Source organism: Sinohyriopsis cumingii, chromosome 19, assembly GCF_028554795.1.
Source record: "Sinohyriopsis cumingii isolate HCF-2022 chromosome 19, ASM2855479v2, whole genome shotgun sequence".
NCBI lineage: Eukaryota > Metazoa > Mollusca > Bivalvia > Unionida > Unionidae > Sinohyriopsis > Sinohyriopsis cumingii.
Genome location: NC_142979.1, coordinates 8,613,790 through 8,638,441, shown reverse-complemented (window position 1 = coordinate 8,638,441; position 24,652 = coordinate 8,613,790). Strand labels below are relative to the sequence as shown.

The 24,652-nt window shown below is 36.6% G+C and overlaps 1 protein-coding gene across 2 annotated transcripts in view; it reads right to left on the bottom strand.

The window, feature by feature from the left end:
• Nucleotides 1–24,652, bottom strand: part of LOC149775115 (MLX-interacting protein-like) — an 88,915-nt gene that overhangs the window by 48,650 nt on the left and 15,613 nt on the right. For both annotated transcript variants that reach the window (XM_089943602.1, XM_089943603.1), the window contains exons 2-6: nucleotides 18,288–18,394; nucleotides 17,057–17,130; nucleotides 10,681–10,803; nucleotides 6,567–6,750; nucleotides 996–1,085 (exon numbers count right to left, since the gene is read on the bottom strand). In XM_089943602.1, coding sequence (XP_089799728.1) covers nucleotides 996–1,085; nucleotides 6,567–6,750; nucleotides 10,681–10,803; nucleotides 17,057–17,130; nucleotides 18,288–18,394 — 578 coding nt within the window. The remainder of the gene's footprint in view (nucleotides 1–995; nucleotides 1,086–6,566; nucleotides 6,751–10,680; nucleotides 10,804–17,056; nucleotides 17,131–18,287; nucleotides 18,395–24,652) is intronic.

The following is a 24,652-nucleotide window of genomic DNA, read 5'->3' as shown; positions in this document are numbered from 1 at the left end:
ATGGTGGACTTGGACTTTTGATGACAAACCCATGTTAAGTCAACCATCCATTTATAAGTCATAATAATAAGACTTTCTAGATGGTTGCTGGGCAGAATTTAATGATGGCCTCTGCAGTGGACACATTGTATGTTCGTGCTGCACCATTTTCATTTAGGACCAACTAGACCATTGGATGAATGTATACGGACAGTTTTAGAGTTATGGTTTGTTGCTGTTGTTATGGCTGCTATGGGGTTTAATGTCATTTTTCAGCTCAAGCTAAGCTACACATGGCAGCCAGTTAACTGGTGGAGGAAGAGCTTGGCAAAATCCTGGAAAGAACCAATAACCCATTAGAAGCTACTGGCAAGCTTTCTCATGTACTCCATTGGCTAAGCCAAATACTTGAATTCATGCCATAGAGGTGAGATGGCAATGATTATAACAGTGAGTGCTCTAGAACACTCAGCCACTCAGGGAACCGCCAAGTTTCATGGCAATCAACCATGTAATTTTGAGGCTGTAGTGACAACAAAAGAAGCAAACAAACTGACAGACAATGTACGTTCGATAACAGACCATCCTATGAGCTCTCCTGGCCTAAACAAGTAAAGTTAATAAAAACTATGTCTATTAAAGTGAAACAGTCATAAAATGAAGATCTTTCTGCAGAAAACATTGAGAAACTCATGCAATAACTAGCTCTAAATATGCATGATGTATACACTCAACCAATAAAATGATAATTAATAGGTTTTTTCCAGTAAATAAAGTATACATTTTGTACGATTCTGTGTTATTTTGGTATGAAAGTAGGACTTTGTTCATGTAGCATGATGCCCCAATGCCACACCAGAACTCTAAACTAAAAGTAAAACTAGACCACTGTGTGATTCACTGACACATGTTCCAATAGATGGTCAAGGATTACACCGTATGCCCTACCCACTGTCATGGCTGAGTTTAAAAAGACATAAACAAAGGAATTCAATCTTATCACCCATTCTACTCACCATCTATATCCATGAAGTCAGGTTCCAGGCCAAGGCTGGGCTGGAACTGAACTAATCCTGGCTGAATAATGTCACCAAACCCAAAGCCAGCTGAAAAAAAAAAAAACGAACAAAATCCTCTTAATTTCATAGCAATTCCCATTACCAAGTACTAATGTCCTCAAACACATGTCTGGAGATATTTATTTCAAAAAATACAATGAGAAAGTGCTGTCATAACACTGGCCACATTTTGGTCACTCCTAGTCACAGCTAGTGTTTTATAACTTTTGTGGCTCCCAGTATTACAAAACTTTTATTATGGCACCTAGTGTTATCAAACATTTATGGCTCCATATGTTATGAAACTTTTGCATATGGCTCTCGGTGTTATAAAAATAATTGTATGGCTCCAAGTGATATAAAACTTTTTGGTCCCCCAGTGTTATAAAACTTGAATGGCTCCTGCTGTTATACAACTTGCACAGCTCCAAATGATATATAAAACTTTAACATCTCCCAGTTATAAAACTAAAATGGCTCTAAGTGTTAAAATACATTTTATGGCTCCCAGTGTTATAAAACTTGTAGGTCTCCCACTGTAACAAAACTTGAATGGCTCCTAGTGTTAAAAAACTCATATGGCTCCCAGTGTTATAAAACTATGGCTCCCAGTGTTATAAAACTTTCCTAGATCCTAGTGTTATAAGGCAGAAGCATGGCACAAATATATTATTTGGCCATGATTAATTTTTGTGCTTTTTATATGTCACCAATTTGGACAAACAAAACTCTGCCAAATATATGCCTTATACTGTATAAACAGATAAATGGAAATTTGTAACCAATTAATTTTTTTCATTACAAAAACCCAATAAAACAGTTTTGCTAACAGAAATTGGTCCCATACCTCATGTTACCTGGGATCTTCAATATCCCTTAGGTAAATCTATGTATGAAGTCTAATACAAACAGGATGAAAAAGCAATTCTTAAAATAAATTAATAACTCATTTGGTAAAGTGCAATGTTGCTAAGACCAGCCATCTAGGAAAAGTACTGATAACAAGACTTTCCAGATACCACCAGATTGGCACTTTTTTCTTCTTCATTTAGGACCAATAACACTGGTCAACAGTGAAATCATTACTGACTTGAAAAGGCCCTAATCTGTAGTATTTTGGTGTGCCGAACACGAATATAACCGTGAAAAATTTGTATTGGCTCTCGTTTTGAAGATATTCATATACCTCATTTTCTATGTTTCACTGTGTAAATTTCTCCAGTAGGACTGCAGCAACATCCGGAATAATGATGTAACATTGCATAATACAATCATGCTCACATCATCCACAGTTGATTGCATCATTTTCTGATGCAATGCAATACTAATGCCATGCGGCTGCTGAAGTAAGTTGACGTCAGCAGTGTACTATACATGTGTAGGCCTATTATACTAATGCCAGGCGGCTGCTGAAGCTGACGTAAGCAGTGTACTATATAAAGCCCAATCAGATAGGTTCAGCATTTAAAATATTTTAGACGTTGTGCGAGACAGTTCAAGCTACTGTTACATAAAACTTATTATTTTATCCATTTACGTACAATAAAGAACAGTAATGCCTCGAAAGTGTGTTAATACCGCGGACAATTTTTGCTATATTTGTGGGGAAGTGACATTTGCCAACCAGAAGAAAAGTATCAATTCTCAAGTGAAGAAGGCATATCATCTTTACTTCGGATGCAAGGTTGGTGACCAAGACAAGCCTTGGGCTCCACATATATGCTGTGCTACATGTACAACACAGCTTTCACAGTGGTTGAATTGCAAAAGGTCATCAATGCCGTTTGCAGTCCCAATGGTGTCGAGAGAGCCAAGCAACCACCTAAATGACTGTTACTTCTGCTTGGTTCCTCCTCTTTCCGGCGGAATAACGAAGCGAAAGAAGTCGAGAATAGTCTACCCAAACATTCCGTCTGCATTGAGACCAGTTCCACATGGTGAGGGACTTTCTATTCCAGAACCTCCAGCAGAATATTCTCTTGATTCATCTGACGAAGACAAAAGTGAGTCGACCTGTTCTTCTCCTGGTCCATCAGCATGCAGTGATCCAGATTTTCACTGTGGTGCATCATCAACCCCACACAGAATAACACAGGAAGAACTAAATGACCTGATTCGTGATTTGGACTTATCAAAGAACAAGGCAGAATTGCAAGGATCAAGACTCCAACAATGGAATCTTCTAGAAGAAGATGTCACAATTACTGCATATCGAAAGCGCCACCAGCAATTGGAGCCTTTCTTCAGAAAGGAAAGTAATCTGATATTCTGTTCCGATATTGAGGGCCTCATGAATGCTTTAAAAATCACTCATGACCCACAAGAATGGAGACTATTTGTGGACTCTTCGAAACTGAGTCTCAAGGCTGTGCTTTTGCACAATGGAAACATTCTTCCATCTATTCCAGTAGCGTATGCTGTCCACATGAAAGAGACATACGATAACTTAAGGCAGCTACTGAATTCCATTGAGTATAACAAGTACAGCTGGCACCTCTGTGGTGATTTGAAGGTAGTTGCCCTTTTAATGGGACTGCAGCAAGGATATACAAAATACATGTGTTTCTTATGCGAGTGGGATAGCCGAGCAAGGGAAATGCACTACATGAGGAAGGAATGGACTCACAGGCAGAATGTAGCCATTGGAGAGAAGAATATCCAACACCCAGCTCTGGTTGAGGCTCAGAAAATCTTGCTACCACCCCTTCACATCAAACTAGGTTTGATGAAGAACTTCGTGAAAGCCATTGACCGGACTTTGCCAGCATTCCGATACCTGCATGAAAAATTCCCTCGACTCAGCGAAGCAAAGATTAAAGAGGGAGTTTTTGTGGGTCCTCAGATTCGAGAGCTTTTCAAAGATGACCGGTTCAACAACTTGCTGGAAGGTGACGCGAAACAAGCATGGAATGCTTTTCGCCTAGTTTCTACAAACTTCCTCGGAAATGTTAGGGCAGAAAACTATAAGGAACTAGTAGAAGACATGTTGATGAAGTATAAGAAACTTGGCTGCAATATGTCTCTAAAGATTCACTTCCTTCATTCCCATTTGGATTTCTTTCCTAGCAACTGTGGTATTGTTAGTGATGAACACGGCGAACGTTTTCATCAAGATATCGCAACAATGGAACAAAGATACCAGGGAAAATGGTCCACTACAATGCTGGCTGACTATTGCTGGACACTCCTCAGAGATGCTCCCGAACAGCTGTACAAGAGACAGGCGAAGAAATCTAAGATGTAGTCAATGACTTGATTTTTTATAGGTAGGCTATTACAGTTGACCTTTTACTATTGGAATGCATTTCGTTATGTAAACATTAATTTCTTGCAGATTACAAAAAAACTAGAGCCAATTTTGCAATTTGACTGTCATATTCGTGTTCAGCACATAAAAATTGATAAGAATTGACTAATTTTATTTCAGTAACATGACTTTTGTAAAAATTTGTTGTCCAGTGTAATATGTCATAAGAAGTCTTCTGGTGATAACCCCATATCAATATGACTTTCCTTTCAGGTGGAGTAGCAATAAAAAGAACTATAAGGTGGTTGCTATGGTAGCAACATTGGACAACACATCTGTGCATTTTCTTTTAGGACCAGCTAGATATCATAAGTGTTTCCATTGAAAAGCCCATGTTGATATGACCCCATGTTGATATGACCTCATGCTGATATGACCATCCATTCAGGAAGAGCAGCAATAGCAAGAGTTTTAAGACGGCCACTGTGGTGGCATTACTTATGTCCAAACAACACCATTTTCATCTAGGACCATGCAGACCATGAATGAATGTGTGTGTTATGTTACATAGCAAGAGTTTTAAGACGGCCACTGTGGTGGCATTACTTATGTCCAAACAACACCATTTTCATCTAGGACCATGCAGACCATGGAATGAATGTGTGTGTTATGTTACATAGCAAGAGTTTTAAGACGGCCACTGTGGTGGCATTACTTATGTCCAAACAACACCATTTTCATCTAGGACCATGCAGACCATGGAATGAATGTGTGTGTTATGTTACATAGCAAGAGTTTTAAGACGGCCACTGTGGTGGCATTACTTATGTCCAAACAACACCATTTTCATCTAGGACCATGCAGACCATGGAATGAATGTGTGTGTTATGTTACATTGCAAGAGTTTTAAGACGGCCACTGTGGTGGCATTACTTATGTCCAAACAACACCATTTTCATCTAGGACCATGCAGACCATGGAATGAATGTGTGTGTTATGTTACATTGCAATCTTGGGAAGTGGTTTTGGATAAGTAACAATAACAAACTTGTGCCGATTGGTGGACGTAGGAAGCTACCGGCCAAGAAGCTCTTCTGATTCATGACCAGGGTAGCTATATAAAAAAAAACAGTAGTTAAATAGTATGGTAGGCAAGTATGTGGCATGTTCTGAAGTGATTTCTTTTTGCTCAATCTATATTAGCATCTTCTGGATAAGCAATAACAAGACTATGATGGTTGCAGTAGAGGCCATTTTGGATGTCAGATCAGCACCATTATAGTTCAAGACCATCTAGTCATCATGAAAAGTCTTTTAGTGAAAAAACCCGATATATGTATATAGGCTTTACAAAATTCAACATAAATTCATGAAAACCCTATATATCTGTACAGGCTTGACAAAATTCAACATAGTTTTATGAAAACCCATTATATTTATATAGACTTTACAAAAGTCAACATAGTTTTATGAAAACCCATTATATCTATATAGGCTTTACAAAATTCAACATAGTTTCATGAAAACCCATTATATTTATGTAGTCTTTACAAAATTCAATATAGTTTCATGAAAACCCATTATATTTATGTAGGCTTTACAAAATTCAACATAGTTTTACGAAAATCCATTATATTTATGTAGGCTTTACAAAATTCAACATAGTTTCATGAAAACCCATTATATTTATATAGGCTTTACAAAATTCAACAGTTTTATGAAAACCCCATTATATTTATATAGGCTTTACAAAATTCAACATAGTTTCATGAAAACCCATTATATTTATGTAGGCTTTACAAAATTCAACATAAATTCATGAGCAAGTATTTTGTAGAATACAGTGTCTTGCTAAGATGCAGTCATGCTGCATCGGACTTCTAAAGTACTGTAAGACAAAACTTGATCATAAAATTAGTCCTAACAATTTGACATGGCAAAAGTTGCTATGCTGCTAGGATACAAATACGTAATTTATTTATCTGACTTCTACATCATGAATTTACTGATGATCATACAAGTTCATTTATCTGACACTATTGTTGGTCCTGTAGTTTAAAAGTGTGTGGTTTGCATGCAATGCGAAAATGATTAAACTGTATTTTCAGAATCAACACCCATTTATAGAAAAACCTTACCTACTTGTTCACAGTATTTAATATTAACACTTGCTGAAAAGACTTTCAATTATCTGTCTCAATTAGGAGTGAAGTGTAATATGAAAGACTTCATATGTCAGAATGTCTTACAAAAGCAAACAGATACCAAAACGAATATCTTACAAAGTTCTCTTGTGGTAGGGAAAGCAAACGGCTGATTCAAGCTTGTAAACAAACTGTCGGACAAATCCATCATGTCTGAGAAATCTGTTGAATTCAGGAGGAGATCAGTGTTTGATATCTGCTGGTTCCTGGGTATTTGTAGGACATCTGCAACCCTTTCCAGTAATAAAGCATGACTCTCATTCTAAACAAAGGACGAAAAATAAGACATTAAAATATATATTATCCTTCAACGATACCTTGGAAATTTGGGCACAGTTAAGACTCAAGAACTCTTTTGTCCAATGTTAGACTTCTGTGAGAGTAGTTATCTATCCCTGAGGTTCCATCACCAGTATATGCTGCTTTTCATCAATAAAAGTTGCCCCTTTACCAGAAAAAGATATGGCTGTCGGTATTCAAAATGTGTTTTAAGTCTTAAAAGTTAACTGTCATAACATCAGACTCTATAACTAGCCAACTTATTCTATTCATACAGCTGTAGTTCCATATCCCTGCCGAATGATCAGTGATCGTTGGCAAAAATACAGTACCTGAAGGAATTTTGGCTAAACTCTGATGGATTTGCATGGGTTTTATATTTGATTCAAGATGAAGCAAAACAAATAAAGCACTCATCTTTCTGTTTCAAAGACGATAAACCAATCAGTCAGTTTCCACTTCATTCCATTGGCGCTGAAGAATCTGTAATCATGGCACAGCGATAGAGAAAAAAAATCAGCAAAGTACTCGGCATTATGGAGTTTATTTTTTTTATACAATTGGTGCTTTTATTTACTCTTGTTCAAAACAAACTAATAACCAAGTTTTGTTTGCTGGGGGACCAACATGGTCTGGATTGTGAAAGTTTCTATTTATAAATAACTGCATGTCATGTGATCTAACCATTGCTAAAGTTGAAGGCTTTCATTCACACCAAGCCGCTAAAACTAAACATGGTATATGGTGCATGGACTTACTTTATAAATGAACTCTGAATCAAAGTTGTTAACTGTGTTTGAATTAAGTTGGTGACCTACAGTGGAATAGGATTACGCTATAGTTTGCTCAACACAGCATCGTGAATTTTACCCTATCTGTAACTTGGTCAGTTTTCAGGTCTGCATCATTAAATGTAGCTAAAAGTAACTAATTCATTTTAAACACTTTGTGTGAAATGAATTAAGTACTTTTAGCAACATTTAATGATGCTGACCTGATAATTTAATGAGTCACAGATAGAATAAAATTTGCAGTGGAACATGGTGGACTTGTGATGCTGTCCATTATGAATGCAGCTCCTGTAAGGTCAGAAACAGTCATTTCATTTTCTTACTCTACAGAGTTGTTTACAATGTAATTTTCTCCATTCTATGCAAATGATAAACCATGCACTGATGAGAATTATTGATTTGCATTTGTACCGGCAAAATTTGGTCCAGTACCGACTTTTTCCAGCCTAACTGTTACAAGGTAATAGCACACACCCAGCAGAAATGCAATGTCCGTTTTAAATCTGAATGATCAAACCAACAACGAAAAAAAAAAGTTATTCAAGACCTTTGAAATGATGAATCTCCAAGAGATTATAAACAGCGGCATGAATTACATTGCTGTTACTGCTTCACTTATTTAATGTTACCGTGCTGGTGGAGTGGAATAAAAACAAATTATTTCAAATCAAAGTATTAAGAATAAAGACGGCTTTATTTTCATTTTGTAATGTGCAGCGTAACCCATGCATAAGACATATGATCTATCAATTTAACTGATACATATGAAGGCACCAGACAAAGACCTGACTGTTACATATGAAGGCACCAGACAAAAGACCAGACTTCTACATATGAAGGCACCAGACAAAAGACCTGACTGCTACATATGAAGGCACCAGACAAAAGACCAGACGTCTACCTATGAAGGCACCAGACAAAGACCTGACTGCTACATATGAAGGCACCAGACAAAAGACCAGACTTCTACCTATAAAGGCACCAGACAAAGACCTAACTGATACATATGAAGGCACCAGACAAAGACCTGACTGTTACATATGAAGGCACCAGACAAAAGACCAGACTTCTACATATGAAGGCACAAGACAAAAGACCAGACTTCTACCTATGAAGGCACCAGACAAAGACCTGACTGCTACATATGAAGGCACCAGACAAAGACCTGACTGCTACATATGAAGGCACCAGACAAAAGACCAGACTTCTACCTATGAAGGCACCAGACAAAGACCTGACTGCTACAAATGAAGGCACCAGACAAAGACCTGACTGTTACATATGAAGGCACCAGACAAAAGATCAGACTTCTATATATGAAGGCACCAGACAAAAGACCAGACTTCTACCTATGAAGGCACCAGACAAAGACCTGACTGCTACAAATGAAGGCACCAGACAAAGACCTGACTGCTACATATGAAGGCACCAGACAAAGACCTGACTGCTACATATGAAGGCATTAGACAAAGACCTGACTGCTACATATGAAGGCACCAGGCAAAGACCTGACTGCTACATATGAAGGCACCAGACAAAGACCTGACTGCTACATATGAAGGCACCAGACAAAGACCTGACTAATACATATGAAGGCACCAGGCAAAGACCTGACTGCTACATATGAAGGCACCAGACAAAGACCTGACTGCTACATATGAAGGCACCAGACAAAAGACCAGACTTCTACCTATGAAGGCACCAGACAAAGACCTGACTGCTACAAATGAAGGCACCAGACAAAGACCTAACTGTTACATATGAAGGCACCAGACAAAGACCTGACTGTTACACATGAAGGCACCAGACAAAGACCTGACTGCTACATATGAAGGCACCAGACAAAAGACCTGACTGCTACATATGAAGGCACCAGACAAAGACCTGACTGCTACAAATGAAGGCACCAGACAAAGACCTGACTGCTACATATGAAGGCACCAGACAAAGACCTGACTGCTACATATGAAGGCACCAGACAAAGACCTGACTGTTACACATGAAGGCACCAGACAAAGACCTGACTGCTACATATGAAGGCACCAGACAAAGACCTGACTGTTACACATGAAGGCACCAGACAAAGACCTGACTGTTACATATGAAGGCACCAGACAAAGACCTGACTGTTACACATGAAGGCACCAGACAAAGACCTGACTGCTACATATGAAGGCACCAGACAAAGACCTGACTGTTACACATGAAGGCACCAGACAAAGACCTGACTGTTACATATGAAGGCACCAGACAAAGACCTGACTGTTACACATGAAGGCACCAGACAAAGACCTGACTGCTACATATGAAGGCACCAGACAAAGACCTGACTGTTACACATGAAGGCACCAGACAAAGACCTGACTGCTACATATGAAGGCACCAGACAAAGACCTGACTGCTACATATGAAGGCACCAGACAAAGACCTGACTGCTACATATGAAGGCATTAGACAAAGACCTGACTGCTACATATGAAGGCACCAGACAAAGACCTGACTGCTACATATGAAGGCACCAGACAAAGACCTGACTGTTACATATGAAGGCACCAGACAAAGACCTGACTGCTACACATGAAGGCACCAGACAAAGACCTGACTGCTACATATGAAGGCACCAGACAAAGACCTGACTGCTACATATGAAGGCACCAGACAAAGACCTGACTGCTACAAATGAAGGCACCAGACAAAGACCTGACTGCTACATATGAAGGCACCAGACAAAGACCTGACTGCATTATAATACAAACAAGATTACACAATTAAACTTCTGGGCTCTGATAGTAGGGCTAAACTATAGAACTCCATGGAGATGGTCACAAAACTGGTATTCCAATTTATGCAGAAAAACAATCAGGTGTCAATAAACTCAGTGCTAAGATTACAACATTTCTGCTGAAAATAATTTTTGCTTCAAGAAATAACCAACATTCTTTGATTGTGGTTCTCATCTGTATATATAGAACAAATGAAACAGAACCAAATAAAAAATATAATAGTATTTCTGAATGTTCAAAAAAGTTATTATGATCCATTAATTATCCCGTCACTATGAATTACTGAATAAGGATAGTTTTTCATACAAATAAATTGCTAAAAGCACATCATTTTTGTACCTCCGATATTTCGAGTGGACTTCTCTTTGGTAACCTGGATTTGAAAAACTTCCGCCATCGTTTGTACTCAGCTGTGACTGTGTCTAGTCGTCTCTTCCAGTAATATCCTTCCATAACGATAGACTGTGAAATAAAATTGTACATAACTAGGAATCCTATTAAACAGAATACATTTACAAGGAAAGACCTAGATGACAATTATTCTTTGTTTCAAAAGGAGAAAAAAAATCAATTTCCTTCCCACCTTTCTTTACCTACCTGGACACAGGCAGGTAATAAACAGGATACGAGTGCTTTCATTTTTTTTAAAACTTTATAAACAAATGGTGGGGAGGATGATGATAGGAAGAAAAAGTAAGTATAGAAGCCAGAGATATCGGTTTTCAATATCGCACAGATAGAGATGTCAAAATTTTGGGAAATTTCTACCAGGTACCCATCAATTATAACGATCAGTTACCTGGGTAGCCGATCAAAGGTAAACTGTATTAAATGTGAACCTGAACTGCTTTGTTGTAGGTTCAGACATGCCAACCCCCAATAGAGGTATAAGCGTAATTATTTACTAAATTCAGTATAAGTGGCATAAAGTGTAATCTGACCATAAAAGAGCAATCAATATATTACATGCCATAATTACAGAAAACTGTATGAAAAATGTATATATTTATTGTATTTAACGTACATTTATTTTTGCTACTTACCTGGATCTGCAGTCAAAATTTTTGTCACAAATCGTCTAAATCCATGTGGATTAGTAGTTAATACAACAGTATAGACATAAAAGAAATGGATACATTTTATTTATGCATAACAGTCTACATTAACTTTTGTGAATAGTCGTAAAGTCCACAAATGATGATTGTATTAGTATCCTTGACCTGCCATGGTTCATCCCTTAATGATGGTCAGGTGCAACGTGTTTTTAAGTTTTAAAGCATCCTTTTCCTCTAATATTTTTCAGTCACATAACATCTGACAGTCACATCGATACAGCCAGGTTTTTTATGATATCAGGCGCCATTTATTTTAAATTTTAGACTGGTCCACTACGTATTTAGTATCAAATAAAATTAATCTTTGACAAGTGGTTTCAAATTCAAGAATACTGTCAGTTTTCTTGGAACTGTTTCAACTAAAATGAATGCAAAAATTACCACATTTACACACGTGGTCAATTCTGATTAGATTTTTCTTCAGTTATTAAGTAACAAAGGTTTCCCTTATATTTAAATATTTCTGTGACAAATTTGATTTTGTATAGTTGTCCATTTTGTTTATTTTTTCCTAACATGGTACAAGAAGATCATGTTATGGTAACCAAGCTTTTGTGTTGCCTTTGCCGTTACAAATATATGTCTTTGGTTTCCTGCTAATAAAAAAAGAATCCAGTAAACATGTGCACAGCGGCCCCGACTTGAACAGCTAATACTTGCTCCTGGGCCACAAACTTGAGGGAAAAATGGCATTTGTTAAACCGGACATTTATATTGTGCTTTCTTTTATTTGAATTGTAGTACATATTTTAATTTTATTTCGAATATTTCTTAATCAGCACTTACTGTCGCTGTTGACAAAAGGTACTGACATAGTTAATGTCATCAGGTTATCAAAACAAGCGCATTTAAGTCGCAAGAAAAATGGCGCACAAACCATGGACAGGCACAAAGTTAGGACGGTCTAGCTTCAAATATCAGCAATGATTCTTAAATAGGTCACATGAGAAAGGAGAGAAGTGTCCTCCCTTTAAATTATTATACAGTACATGTATGACAAGTAAACAGTAAACAGCCATACAAGCCCCTGTGATGATGAATAAATGCGCACACGACATGAGCCATGTACTGTACTCATTAATCTGTGTCTCGATCTGAATTTTGAATACATTTTTTTAAGCAGGTACTTGTTTGCTAATTTTATTACCTGGGTTATTATTTAAGACGGGTACCCGTGTACCTGTTGGCATATATACCCACAGAATGCTCCAATGGTAAAAGTTGTAATAATAAGCAACCTAAGTAAGCTTTTGCCCCTTGCCCGCCATGACAATGTCTGATAGCCATAAAAATGTGCAATCATAAAAATCACCCACCATGACAATGTCTGATAGTCAAACAAATTTACAATCATAAAAATCAGACTGAACTTTACAAAAGAGCTATATAGTTTGTGTGCAGACATCAAAAGTAACCAAGGTTTACTGCACAATCTTGTACAGCATTCACGGGAAAATGTAAAAATGGAGTTTTAGAAAAATTTGATCGGTGGCCTTGACCATAGAGATAAAATCTTCACTGTGATGCCTGAGATGCTTTCAAACTGAAAAGTGTAAGTGTACTATGGTTCATCCCTTTCAGTGATGATAGAAAATCACACCAAGTTCTAAAATTTTAGTAGAAACCAAAGTGTAATAGAACTGTTCAACATATAATCCCATGACAATGACCATGTGTAAGATACATAACACTCTTCAAATGATGACATCAATGTATAACAAGTTTTATCTCTTAATCGGTTTGAAAGATACAGAGTGGAAAAGAAAGTGATGGAAAATTTTTGACCAGGACCTTGAAGGTAGGTTAGACGTATAACACACCATCTATAATTGATGTGATACCACTTTTCTTCCCTAATCTCAGACTACTTTGACGTTAGAGAACAGCAGGGAATGTGTGATGGAAACAAAAAATTGTGACATGACCTTGGTTTAAAGAAAGTATCCCAATGTCATAGCAGACAACTTCTAGTGATGATGTACAAGTTTAACAAGTTTCTATCTTTATCTGAAACAGTTTAAATAACACATCTGAAGGGAAAAAGCAATGAAAACAAAAAACATTGACCTGACCGTAAACATAGGACCCCCATTGTGGTATATGACCAACATTACAGTGATATAAATATAATGTAGAACTATTCCCATTATCAGCCCCTGCTCTCAAATGTCTTTAAAGCTTTATAAATGAAGATGATAATGTGATGTCAAACAAAAAGCATCAAGCCATGACCTTTAAGACACCACCGTGATACATAACATTCCTTATAGTGATGATGTTCAAGTATTCCAAGCTACATCCCTTAGTAACAAATGACTTCAAAGTTATAGATTAAAGAGAATCAAATTAAAAATATTAAGCAGCGACCTTGACCTTGAAGACAGGATACCTAATGTGGTATGAGACCAACCTTTTAGTGATGCTGTACATTTATCCCAATGTGGCACACAACCTCAAATGGCTTTAAAATTACAGTGTGACAAGTATGCCAATGTGGCACACAACCTCAAATGGCTTTAAAATTACAGTGTGACAAGTATGCCAATGTGGCACACAACCTCAAATGGCTTTAAAATTACAGTGTGACAAGTATGCCAATGTGGCACACAACCTCAAATGGCTTTAAAATTACAGTGTGACAAGTATGCCAATGTGGCACACAACCTCAAATGGCTTTAAAATTACAGTGTGACAAGTATGCCAATGTGGCACACAACCTCAAATGGCTTTAAAATTACAGTGTGACAAGTATCCCAATGTGGCATACAACCTCAAATGGCTTTAAAATTACAGCGTGACAAGTATGCTTGCTCGCTGTAGAAACTGGAGTGTGTATATTACGTCCTCCACTTTGAGAAGGTGGGGACAATTGTAACCAGGGACCAACCTAGGAGACAACTAGGCTGCATGTATGTATATAGTAGCATTTTATGGCATCTCATCATAACAGTTGTAACCAAGGACCAACCTAGGAGACAACGAGGATGCATGCAGTATAGGGTAGCATTTTATGGCACCACACATGGCTCTATGGTATTAAGTACAAATAAGTTTAAAAATAAAAATTACTTGCCAAAAATTTTAGAATGACAAGCTCCTCCAAACAAAGCCAACACATAAAATATATAATGTAAAGATGTTAAAATCTGTAAAATGTGTATGAAGTGAAAGGTAGCACGTGTGAATTCCTTAAAACATATGGTCATATATTCATTATACAAATTTGCATGGTTTAATATAATCATCAGTATTCAAAGATCTGAAATTTCGAGGAACCCTCTTTTCAGGTTTTTAATACGGCAGAATTTTTCGGATCAATTCTCTTGAAAAGAATTTTGATTAAGTTTTGACCGATGTATTTGATTATTCTGGCACAGTTAAGACCATTTCATCAGGTTTCTTTAAATGAATGACACAGCTGCTTTTATTCTTATCAAGGATATTTTTTGTACCACATTCCATGTTCATTTAACCCTTTACCTCATGCAAGCGCCTTTTGACGCCTCTACTCCATTTGCATGGAAGTGCCTTTAGATGCCTCTACTCCATTTGCATGGAAGCGCCTTTTGATGCCTTTACTCCATTCGCATGGAAGCGCCTTTTGACGCCTGCTGTAAACATCAGCCATTTTTAGCAGGTTTTCGTAGCCCCACCTTCGGGGAAAACCCCCTATTAGATACCTCACTCATTGCTGTGAATGACCATTATGTCAGATCACTTGGTCGCTATTTAAAGTAACTGGATCGTATTCTCCACGCTCCAAAATGGAGGTCGCGGATTTCATTCAGTACTTTTAACGATTAGAATCACAACTATGAAAGCTTCAATAACCTAGGTAAAGGCTCTGATATTGATGTAGGTAGCAATTAGTTTTTATAAATTATCAAATTCAGATGACTCAGTGATGTAGACGCAAAGAACTTGTAAATTTCGAGTATGAGAAATGGCAGCTATGGTTGGTCAAGCGGCTTCACTGACTTGACGGTGAACAAGTTCTCTCAAGATTTTAAAGCATATAAAAAATTCTTACTTGAAAAATAATTACACAGCTATAACGATCGGACTTTTTTCCACACATAATAGATGTGTACCAAAAATGTAAAATGATTAAAATTGCTGTTAAACATAACATACACTACACTGCACAACAGTTAACAAGCAAGCCTATGTGTATGGAGTCGAAGAGGTAACAGATGTTCTATTTATAGTGCACTGCACTGGGTAACTTTTCTTTCATGTGTATCGGAGGGCTAAAAAGCCATACACTCTATGAGGTAAAGGGTTAATAAAGGAGTGAGAGTTCTACTTTGAAACATAGGATGATGAGAAAACCTGGCCAATTTCCCACAACTCGGATGAGTTTCCCTGGACAAAGGACATTGAAGTTAACCATTATATGCAAAACAGTATGCAAATTTCTGCATACATATATGCTGACATGTACATGTATATGTATTCGTTCAGCAGAGATGTATGTTGTAGATAAGCAATTCTACTTATGTATGCCCGGTCTATGGTTGGGGTGGGAGGATATCCCAAAAACTTAAAACCTTGACTTTTTTCTATGTTATGCAAGTTTGTCTGCACATATCACTATCTAGGATACTGATAAATACCAAAAGCAATGTTACTACTGTATAGCATGTAGAAGTAAAGGTATGAAATTGATAGAATATATATCCGCCATACTTAATGGACACCCACCAGTCATTATGGACACTTAATCCCTTGAGCCATGCATCCATGTCTAATCAATGAGCATACAATTTGAAAAATCAATGATGTAGGTGCTGTTATGTTTTGGGGCTGAGTTTTTTATGCACAATACTGGACACTTTTCTTCTTACTTTGATGCAAAGATTTTAGTCCAAATAAGGCTGAAATTAATATTATTGTAAGATTATATGCATCGCTATATCAGCATTTTCCTTTAACAATATCATGATACCACAAATGTATCTTAACAAAAAGTCATTCTGTAGAAAGCACACTGAACACACATGCGTGTGAAAGTGCCAAAAAATACATTACAGCTCATGAAAAGATTGTTTTTTCACTGAAAACCAGCTGTAGACTAGTGCTATGTACATATGAAGTACATGTCTTAATTGAAAAGTACTAATTCTGACCACAGCTGATTATCATAAACATAATACTCTGTATCAGTGCCACGTATAGGACTAATTTAGGCTGACGATGAGTAGGTGGTGATGTTATTTCAGATCGACAATATATTCTTGCCAATATCTTTGGCAGGCTGAATCCACCAATGATAAATCGCATTGCTAATGTGCAATAGCATCATGAAAACAAACAGTACCAATAAAAAGCAGCAATCAAAACCTGTCATGGGAAACTATAACTGTGTTCATGGAACAGAGGTGACACATGGTACTGCGTGAAATAGCTGAAATGCAAAACTTATCCAAGATGTTGCGCATGTGTAGCTGTACAGAGAGAAAAACTACACCCATAATAACTGTCATAATGGGGCATGAAAAGGAAACGCTGTCTAGTGTCCACTTGTGTCCATCTTTGACCATAATATACATGAATGGAAACTCATGGATACTTCCTTTTTAAATATAAATAGTTCTCACCTCTGGCTTTGTGTGGACATCATCAGATAATGGGGTAGCAAATTGGCAAACCAAAGATCTCTTGTGTAAAATATCTGGAAAATAAAAACAAGTGTCTGTACAGGAAGCTTTGTCTTTAAAAAAAACTATCATGTAGGATTAATGCCAAGTGAAAGCACAATTTATATCGGCAGTGCAGATATTTGGAAGAAACAAAACAAAGTCTGATATGGACTTCTCATGTTAATTTTCATTATGGTAAAGAAAATTCATTATGCAACTTTTCTTTCTAAGAGAAAAATGACATTTATTTATCATACAGATCAAACCTTAAAAGTGAAGCTAAATGCAACACTGATACTAACAACAACGCCATTGCAAAGGACAACTGTACACCATGCTTATGCCTTGCTGGGAAGAAAAAATTCGTAATTTCTCACATTCCAAGATGAATGAGCATAGTTTCAAGTGTAGAACACCAGTGTAGGCCATCTCAATCTTTCTTCATGTAACCACTGTTCTTCTTTACATAACCTTTTACTCCATGCATACTGCACGCATTGGCAAAAATTACCCCAATTTCCCTCTTTATAAATCTTGAAACACATTTTGCATACTAAAACAAGCAAGGATTGAAGTTAAGTGTCCAGCGAGCACAACAATGGCAACACTGGCTGGTCAAACTATACATACAGGTTATGTGCTCTGGTTTTGAGTTGAGAAAAGCGTTTTTTTTTCCTTCAAAATTCTTTTTTTTATTATTTAACTTCAGGGACAAGACTGGACTTTATTTTTCAACCTGTTCAAATTTGGTATCATTGCATAGGCTTCAGTATGCTGTATTGCTTTTGCCATGCCTTTGTGGTCTCAACCACTGTTCTCTGAATGCCGATATGCGTCAACATCATTTACACTAAATGTAAACCTAACTTCTTCACTCTACCTCAAAGTGAGGAAATTTTCAGCGGGTATTTAGTTGTTTGAAAGTTGCATCATTCTTCAACCCTCATTTTTCATTTAGGAATTTTATAAGTAATCTTTCATTATGCATTGTTGTCGGATAGGAAAATTCCACCTCTGGATCAGAATTTTGTATCAGACACTCTGCAAAGCCTCCTTATCGGATGCAAAACTCTTGCCTTCTGCTGGAATTTTCCTAACATACACATAGATTCTAACAATCTTACAATGTGTCATTCTTATGCATGCCTTATGTATGCTTTGTTGACAAGACAAAAATGTTGCCTCTTACATTGCATGTGCCATTCTCTCCAAATAATGTTGTTCAGCCGAATCTTGTCCTTTATCGTCAAGTGCATTCCTCGAAATGGCTTCCATTTTGGGGAGGTCAGCTTTCCACTGTAAAAGATATACAATATGTCGCAAGTGAGCATTACACTGTTCAATGGCTGACATCTGCCAGTTAGCAGGGTCTGAAAGTTCCACTCATCTGCTCGTATTGACAAGTGGTGACCATGAATGGACACTTTCTGAAGATGCTCATCCAATCAGACATGACATTTTAAGATGATTTAGCATTTGTACATGTATAATGTAGAATGATTAAAACCTAAATATGACAAAAATAGAAGTTTCAGTTACTTGCTCTGCAAGACAAGAAGTCAAAACTGAAAATTGTTGGCACCCTCAAAAACAAGAGTAATGTCTTGGCCAAGAAATCTGGGTCTAACTTTCATCCCTATGCTGTTCATTCAACGTTTTGAAAATCACCTTCTAGATTTCTGTTTCGTAACTTTGTCTATATCTCATCATTCATGGCATATCTGAGTTCAAGTTGTCAAAATTGAACAGTCGGAAAGCCTGGATGCTTTTCTGAATAAGTTGGTCAAATTCTTTTAAGGCCTGGATGCTTTTCTGTATAAGCTGGTCAAATTCTTTTAAGGCCTGGATGCTTTTCTGTACAAGTTGGTCAAATTCTTTTAAGGCCTGGATGCTTTTCTGTACAAGTTGGTCAAATACTTTTAAGGTCTAGATGCTTTTCTGTACAAGTTGGTCAAATTCTTTAAAGGCCTGGATGCTTTTCTGTACAAGTTGGTCAAATTCTTTTAAGGCCTGGATGCTTTTCTGTACAAGTTGGTCAAATTCCTTTAAGGCCTGGATGCTTTTCTGTACAAGTTGGTCAAATTCTTTTAAGGCCTGGATGCTCAAATTTTTTTTAAGCAGTCTTAGAAATGAACCTATTTCAAGGTTTTCCTATTTTTTAAAATTGTGATTGATGTTGGATAGGCATCATTTATACCTTCAAATCCTTGTTGCCTGGAAGCTTTGTCAAATTTGATCAAATTCAGCTGAGCAGAACTAAGAAGTCAAATAAAAGTTTTACTTTTAATATTGCAGCCCTTATTAAATAGCATACAGTATCAGCTGTATAAATTCACAACGGAAAGCCCTCTACATCGTTTTTCAACTTTGGTCAAATTTTGTTGAGTATATTTTTAATTAGTTGTTGAAAGATTTCTCTGCTTTTACTAATGGCAGCCACAATTGATGGTGGACCAGCATCATTGTATTGACCTTTAGGCATGGATGCTTTCATTTATATTGCAGACCTGCCCACCCTGACGAGTCAGTAATGCAGTTGATTATTTCCGTAAGATTTACCAGTTTTCAGTAAGGTGTAATAAAATATCAATAACTACTATTATAAAGCTGGAAAACATAATTAAAGTATTTGATGCATTAACAATAAACATTATGTTCAACTGAAAAGTTTGTAAAGTATGGGTAGATTTTATTTACCACTAATACGCCTACACAAACTCTAGTTCCAAACCCTATGCAGCTCAATAGCTTGTTGCTATCTCTCAACTTGACATAGTTCTTGGAAATTCTTTTCCATTTCACATGATGACAGCAATCAAAACTCCTGCTACGAGACATACTCAAATTGGCACGTGATGTCCAATAAACGTAATTGCGTCCTTTCCAGCTTTTATTCACAAGAATCTGAATACTCTTTTTTATTCTTCTGTGTTGATTATTAATACTTTTCCAGAAGCTTATTTTCCTTTTTGTCTTAAACATGCATTGCTTTCTGGATGCCATTTTTAAAAAATTCTATAATCATCAGTTTGATCATGCAGATGCTTTGCATGAACAAATATGTGCAGTTTAAAGCATCTGAGGTGCTGCTGTAAAGTTAGTCTGGTTTTCTGACTAATTTCACAAATTCTAAGATGAAACCCAAATCTAAATAAAACATGGATGAACCAATTATCCAGATTTTTTATAGCAACTATCATTTTTTTTGTAGTTTATGCAAGTATGCCATAAGTTCGGATTTTAAGGGTAATTTTTGTAAGTTGTTGTTGTTGTGGTGGGGTTTAACACCATTTTTCAGCACACAATAGGCTATGTAATTTCATAAGACTTACAGCAAAATCACAACAGTTGGCAGGTCTGATATTGTATTGCCCTTCATGCATGGATGCGTTCATTTATATTGTATTGCCCTTCATGCATAGATGTTTTTATGTTTATTTGGTCCAAATCTACAATGTGATTTTTAAAAAGAATCTTTTTAATGGTTTATGTATTTTTAATAACAGTAGCCATATTTGATGGAGGAATGGCATCATTTGCATAAAGCTGAAAACCCATTATGCCTCGATGCTGTCACATCCTGTCAAGCAGTTTCTGAGAAGTGATTCATTCTTATTTAATTGTGGTCATAACCATGCATTTAAAAGCCCTTCAAACAGAAATGTTTTCTGTCAAATTTGGTGAAATTGTGTTGAGCAGTGTTTCATAACAACATTTTAATTCTCTTTTCTATTTTTAGTAACAGCTGCCATATTTGATAGTGGAGTGGCATACTGTTTTGTACATAGTTGAAAGCCCTTTATGTCTGGCTGCTTTCTGTCAAATTCTGTTAAGAGGTTTCTGTGGAGATCATTTAAATGTTTGTCAGTCTTTATTAATGGCAGTCATATTTGATGGAAAGATCAACAGCATTTGTTAGAATTGGAAAGACTTCATGCTAGGATAACTTCTGTCAAATTTGTCAAATTCTTTTCAGGAATTTTTGACCAAAAGTCGTATAAATGTTTTCATTTATGAATTAGTGTCTATATTTGATTGCAAATCAATGCCAAAGCAATTCATGCCAAGTAATTTTCTGTCAAATTTGATGGAATTTTATTCAGCCATTTTTGTTGTGTCGATTTCTTCCAATGCTGTTGATGCATATGTTAGGAAAATAATTGTTTTAAGGCTTCTCCATTTTAAATGATTTTCATCCATATTTAAAACCACATTTGCATGATATTGAGAGGCATTTACCTCAGGATATTTTCTGCCAAAGTTAGTCTAGTGCCTTTTTTTAGATGACGTCTTATTAAAAATGATTTCCCATTGTAAAATAACTGCGACCATACTTGATGGCAAATAGGCATCATTTTACAAAATTTGAGAGCCTTTCATACTAGGATGCTTTGCATCCAATTTGGTCAAATTCTGCTGAACTATTGTTTGGGAAGTTTAAATACGTTTTGTATTTCTAGTAACAAAGGTCATATCTGATGGTGGATGATCATAGTCACTGGAAGCATTTTATGCCAGGATGCTATCTGTCATAGTTGGTGAAATTCTGTTACATGGTTTCAAGATGTTTATAGGATTTCTAAGCTACAGTAGTCAAATCTAATGGCAAATTGGATATCTTTCAGTACAAAATGTGAAAGTCCTTTATGGCGGGATACTTTGTGGAAAATTGTGTTAAAATTCTAGTCTGCAGTTTCTGAAAATGTAAAGGTTTTTCTACTTTTAGCAGCAGCAGCCATATTTGATGGCTGATTGCCACGATTTGTTAGGGATCTGAAAGACTTTGGTGCCATATATTTGTCAAATTTTTATGGCTGTTTTCGTGAAGAATTTACTTTTATGTAATGGTGGCCATATCTGAGTGCAGATTTGCATCATCTATCATCTGCACAAGTATGTAAGTACTGGATGCTTTCTCTCAAATTTCATCAAATTCTTTTGAGGTGTGACATTTAGTAATGGTGAAAATATTTAGGTCAAGTCTGTTCGGCATCTTTTCTAAAAATCTGAACCATGTACATGTATGTCAGGATGATGGCTGCCGATTCTGACTGACAATGGTTTAGTCGTTTCTGAGAACCTCTAAATAGCAAATCTCTACAGACACACAATGTATGATACACAGCAAGTGTGTGTATGTGTATGATACACAGCAAGTGTGTGTGTGTGTGTGTGATACAAAGCAAGTGTGTGTATGTGTATGATACACAGCAAGAGCTGGGCAAAACCATAAGCTCATCTGGCCTGAATTTAGAGGTGTCCTGGATACAAGATAATTTCTGACATTGTTGTCACTGCATGAAACCTGGTACTGTTCTGATATTCAGGTACCAAGCAGAGGAATGAAGTAACAGTCTATTTTCTAAAATCACAGGAATATAGCCGACTTGAGAATAATTAACTGTTCTGCTCTAACCAGCTCCATGTGGCAAAAGGGTTGACACCTTTAAACTTGATCTGATAGAGCTATATACTGGATATGCATACATGTAATTAGGGAGAACAAAACATACTTCTGTAAAAGAAACATGAGTTCTTGAAAGAACAGACTCATAAATGGGCAAAGAAAATTTCAAAGAATTCAAGATGTGACCATTTCTTCCTCTTAACTGTCGAGCATTCAAACCATCTCTGATAGTCTTCATTTTCAAATTAACTGCTTAGCACCCTTTTCATTTAGGACAAAGCAGACATCATTAGACGTCTTTTGATGAAAGCCCTTTGTCATAATATCATCCATTAGACATCTTTTGATGAAAACCCTTTGTCATAGTATCATCCATTAGACATCTTTTGATGAAAGCCCTTTGTCATAGTATCATCCATTAGACATCTTCTGATGAAAGCCCTTTGTCATAATATCATCCATTAGACATCTTTTGATGAAAGCTCTTTGTCATAATATCATCCATTAGACATCTTTAGATGAAAACCCTTTGTCATAGTATCATCCATTAGACATCTTTTGATGGAAGCCCTTTGTCAATGTATCATCATTAGACATCTTTTGATGAAAACCCTTTGTCATAGTATCATCCATTAGACATCTTTTGATGAAAGTCTTTTGTCATAGTATCATCCATTAGACATCTTTAGATGAAAACCCTTTGTCATAGTATCATCCATCAGACGTCTTTTGATGAAAGCCCTTTGTCATAGTATCATCCATCAGATGTCTTTTGATGAAAACCCTTTGTCATAGTATCATCCATCAGACATCTTTTGACGAAAGCCCTTTGTCATAGTATCATCCATCAGACATCTTTTGATGAAAGCCCTTTATCATAGTATCATCCATTAGACATCTTTTGATGAAAGCCCTTTGTCATAGTATCATCCATTAGACATCTTTTGATGAAAACCCTTTGTCATAGTATCATCATTAGACATCTTTAGATGAAAACCCTTTGTCATAGTATCATCCATTAGACATCTTTTGATGAAAGCCCTTTGTCAAAGTATCATCCATTAGACATCTTTTGATGAAAGCCCTTTGTCATAGTATCATCCATTAGACATCTTTTGATGAAAGCCCTTTGTCCTAGTATCATCCATCAGACATCTTTTGATGAAAGCCCTCTGTCATAATATCCATTAGACATCTTTTGATGAAAGCCCTTTGTCATAGTATCATCCATTAGACATCTTTTGATGAAAACCCTTTGTCATAGTATCATCCATTAGACATCTTTTGATGAAAGCCCTTTGTCATAGTATCATCCATTAGACATGCAAATATTGATGTCGTGATTCATTTGGAAGTATTAATGAAACTTCTTATCATCCTTGAGGATATCTCTAAGTGCCAGTTCAAGAATTCTCTGAAAGTTGCTTGCCCACAATAGTCTGTATCTGTGAAATCAAGCTCTTTATTTTATGAAGTACAGTTGAACCCGGTTATGTCGCCGGCCTAGGGATTTGCCAAAAAGCGTTGAGATAACCAATGATCGAGATAAACGAAAACCAATATGGCGGCAATATATTAACATGTGCTTGAAATTTCTTTATGTACATGATGTGCGTTAATAAATGAGAATGTACATGCACGTGTTTTTGGAGGTTTTTTACACAACAGCATTGCTGCGATTTGTTTGATGAAGCAATCGGCATGCTATAAAAATGTACATACATGTTTGCTAACAACAAAAGGCATATGTGCACCAACTAACAGCAGAGATTTACCAGTATACAATACAAACCACCGTCGATTCTCGATACAAACCTTTATTATATTCTCCAACATTGCAAACACAAAGATCGCTCACAAAATCACAAAAAAAGTGCGGGGTGTAGTTCGTTTTTACAAAAAGCTAACCAGTGTCAAAATTAAATTCGCGAGTCATTTCACTCTGACACAGCTCTGAAAAGTATCGTACACGCGGTTACTATCAAAAGACCGTGTTCTTGCAAAATAGGATCTCCATTCCCACAAAAGAAACTTACACGAGTCAACACCTGGCAATACTGGACCATATATATTACTGTAGCATAAGTTAACACCCAATACAGGGATTCTTTCACTCCTGTATTTTGAGAAATAAATAATTATTTTTA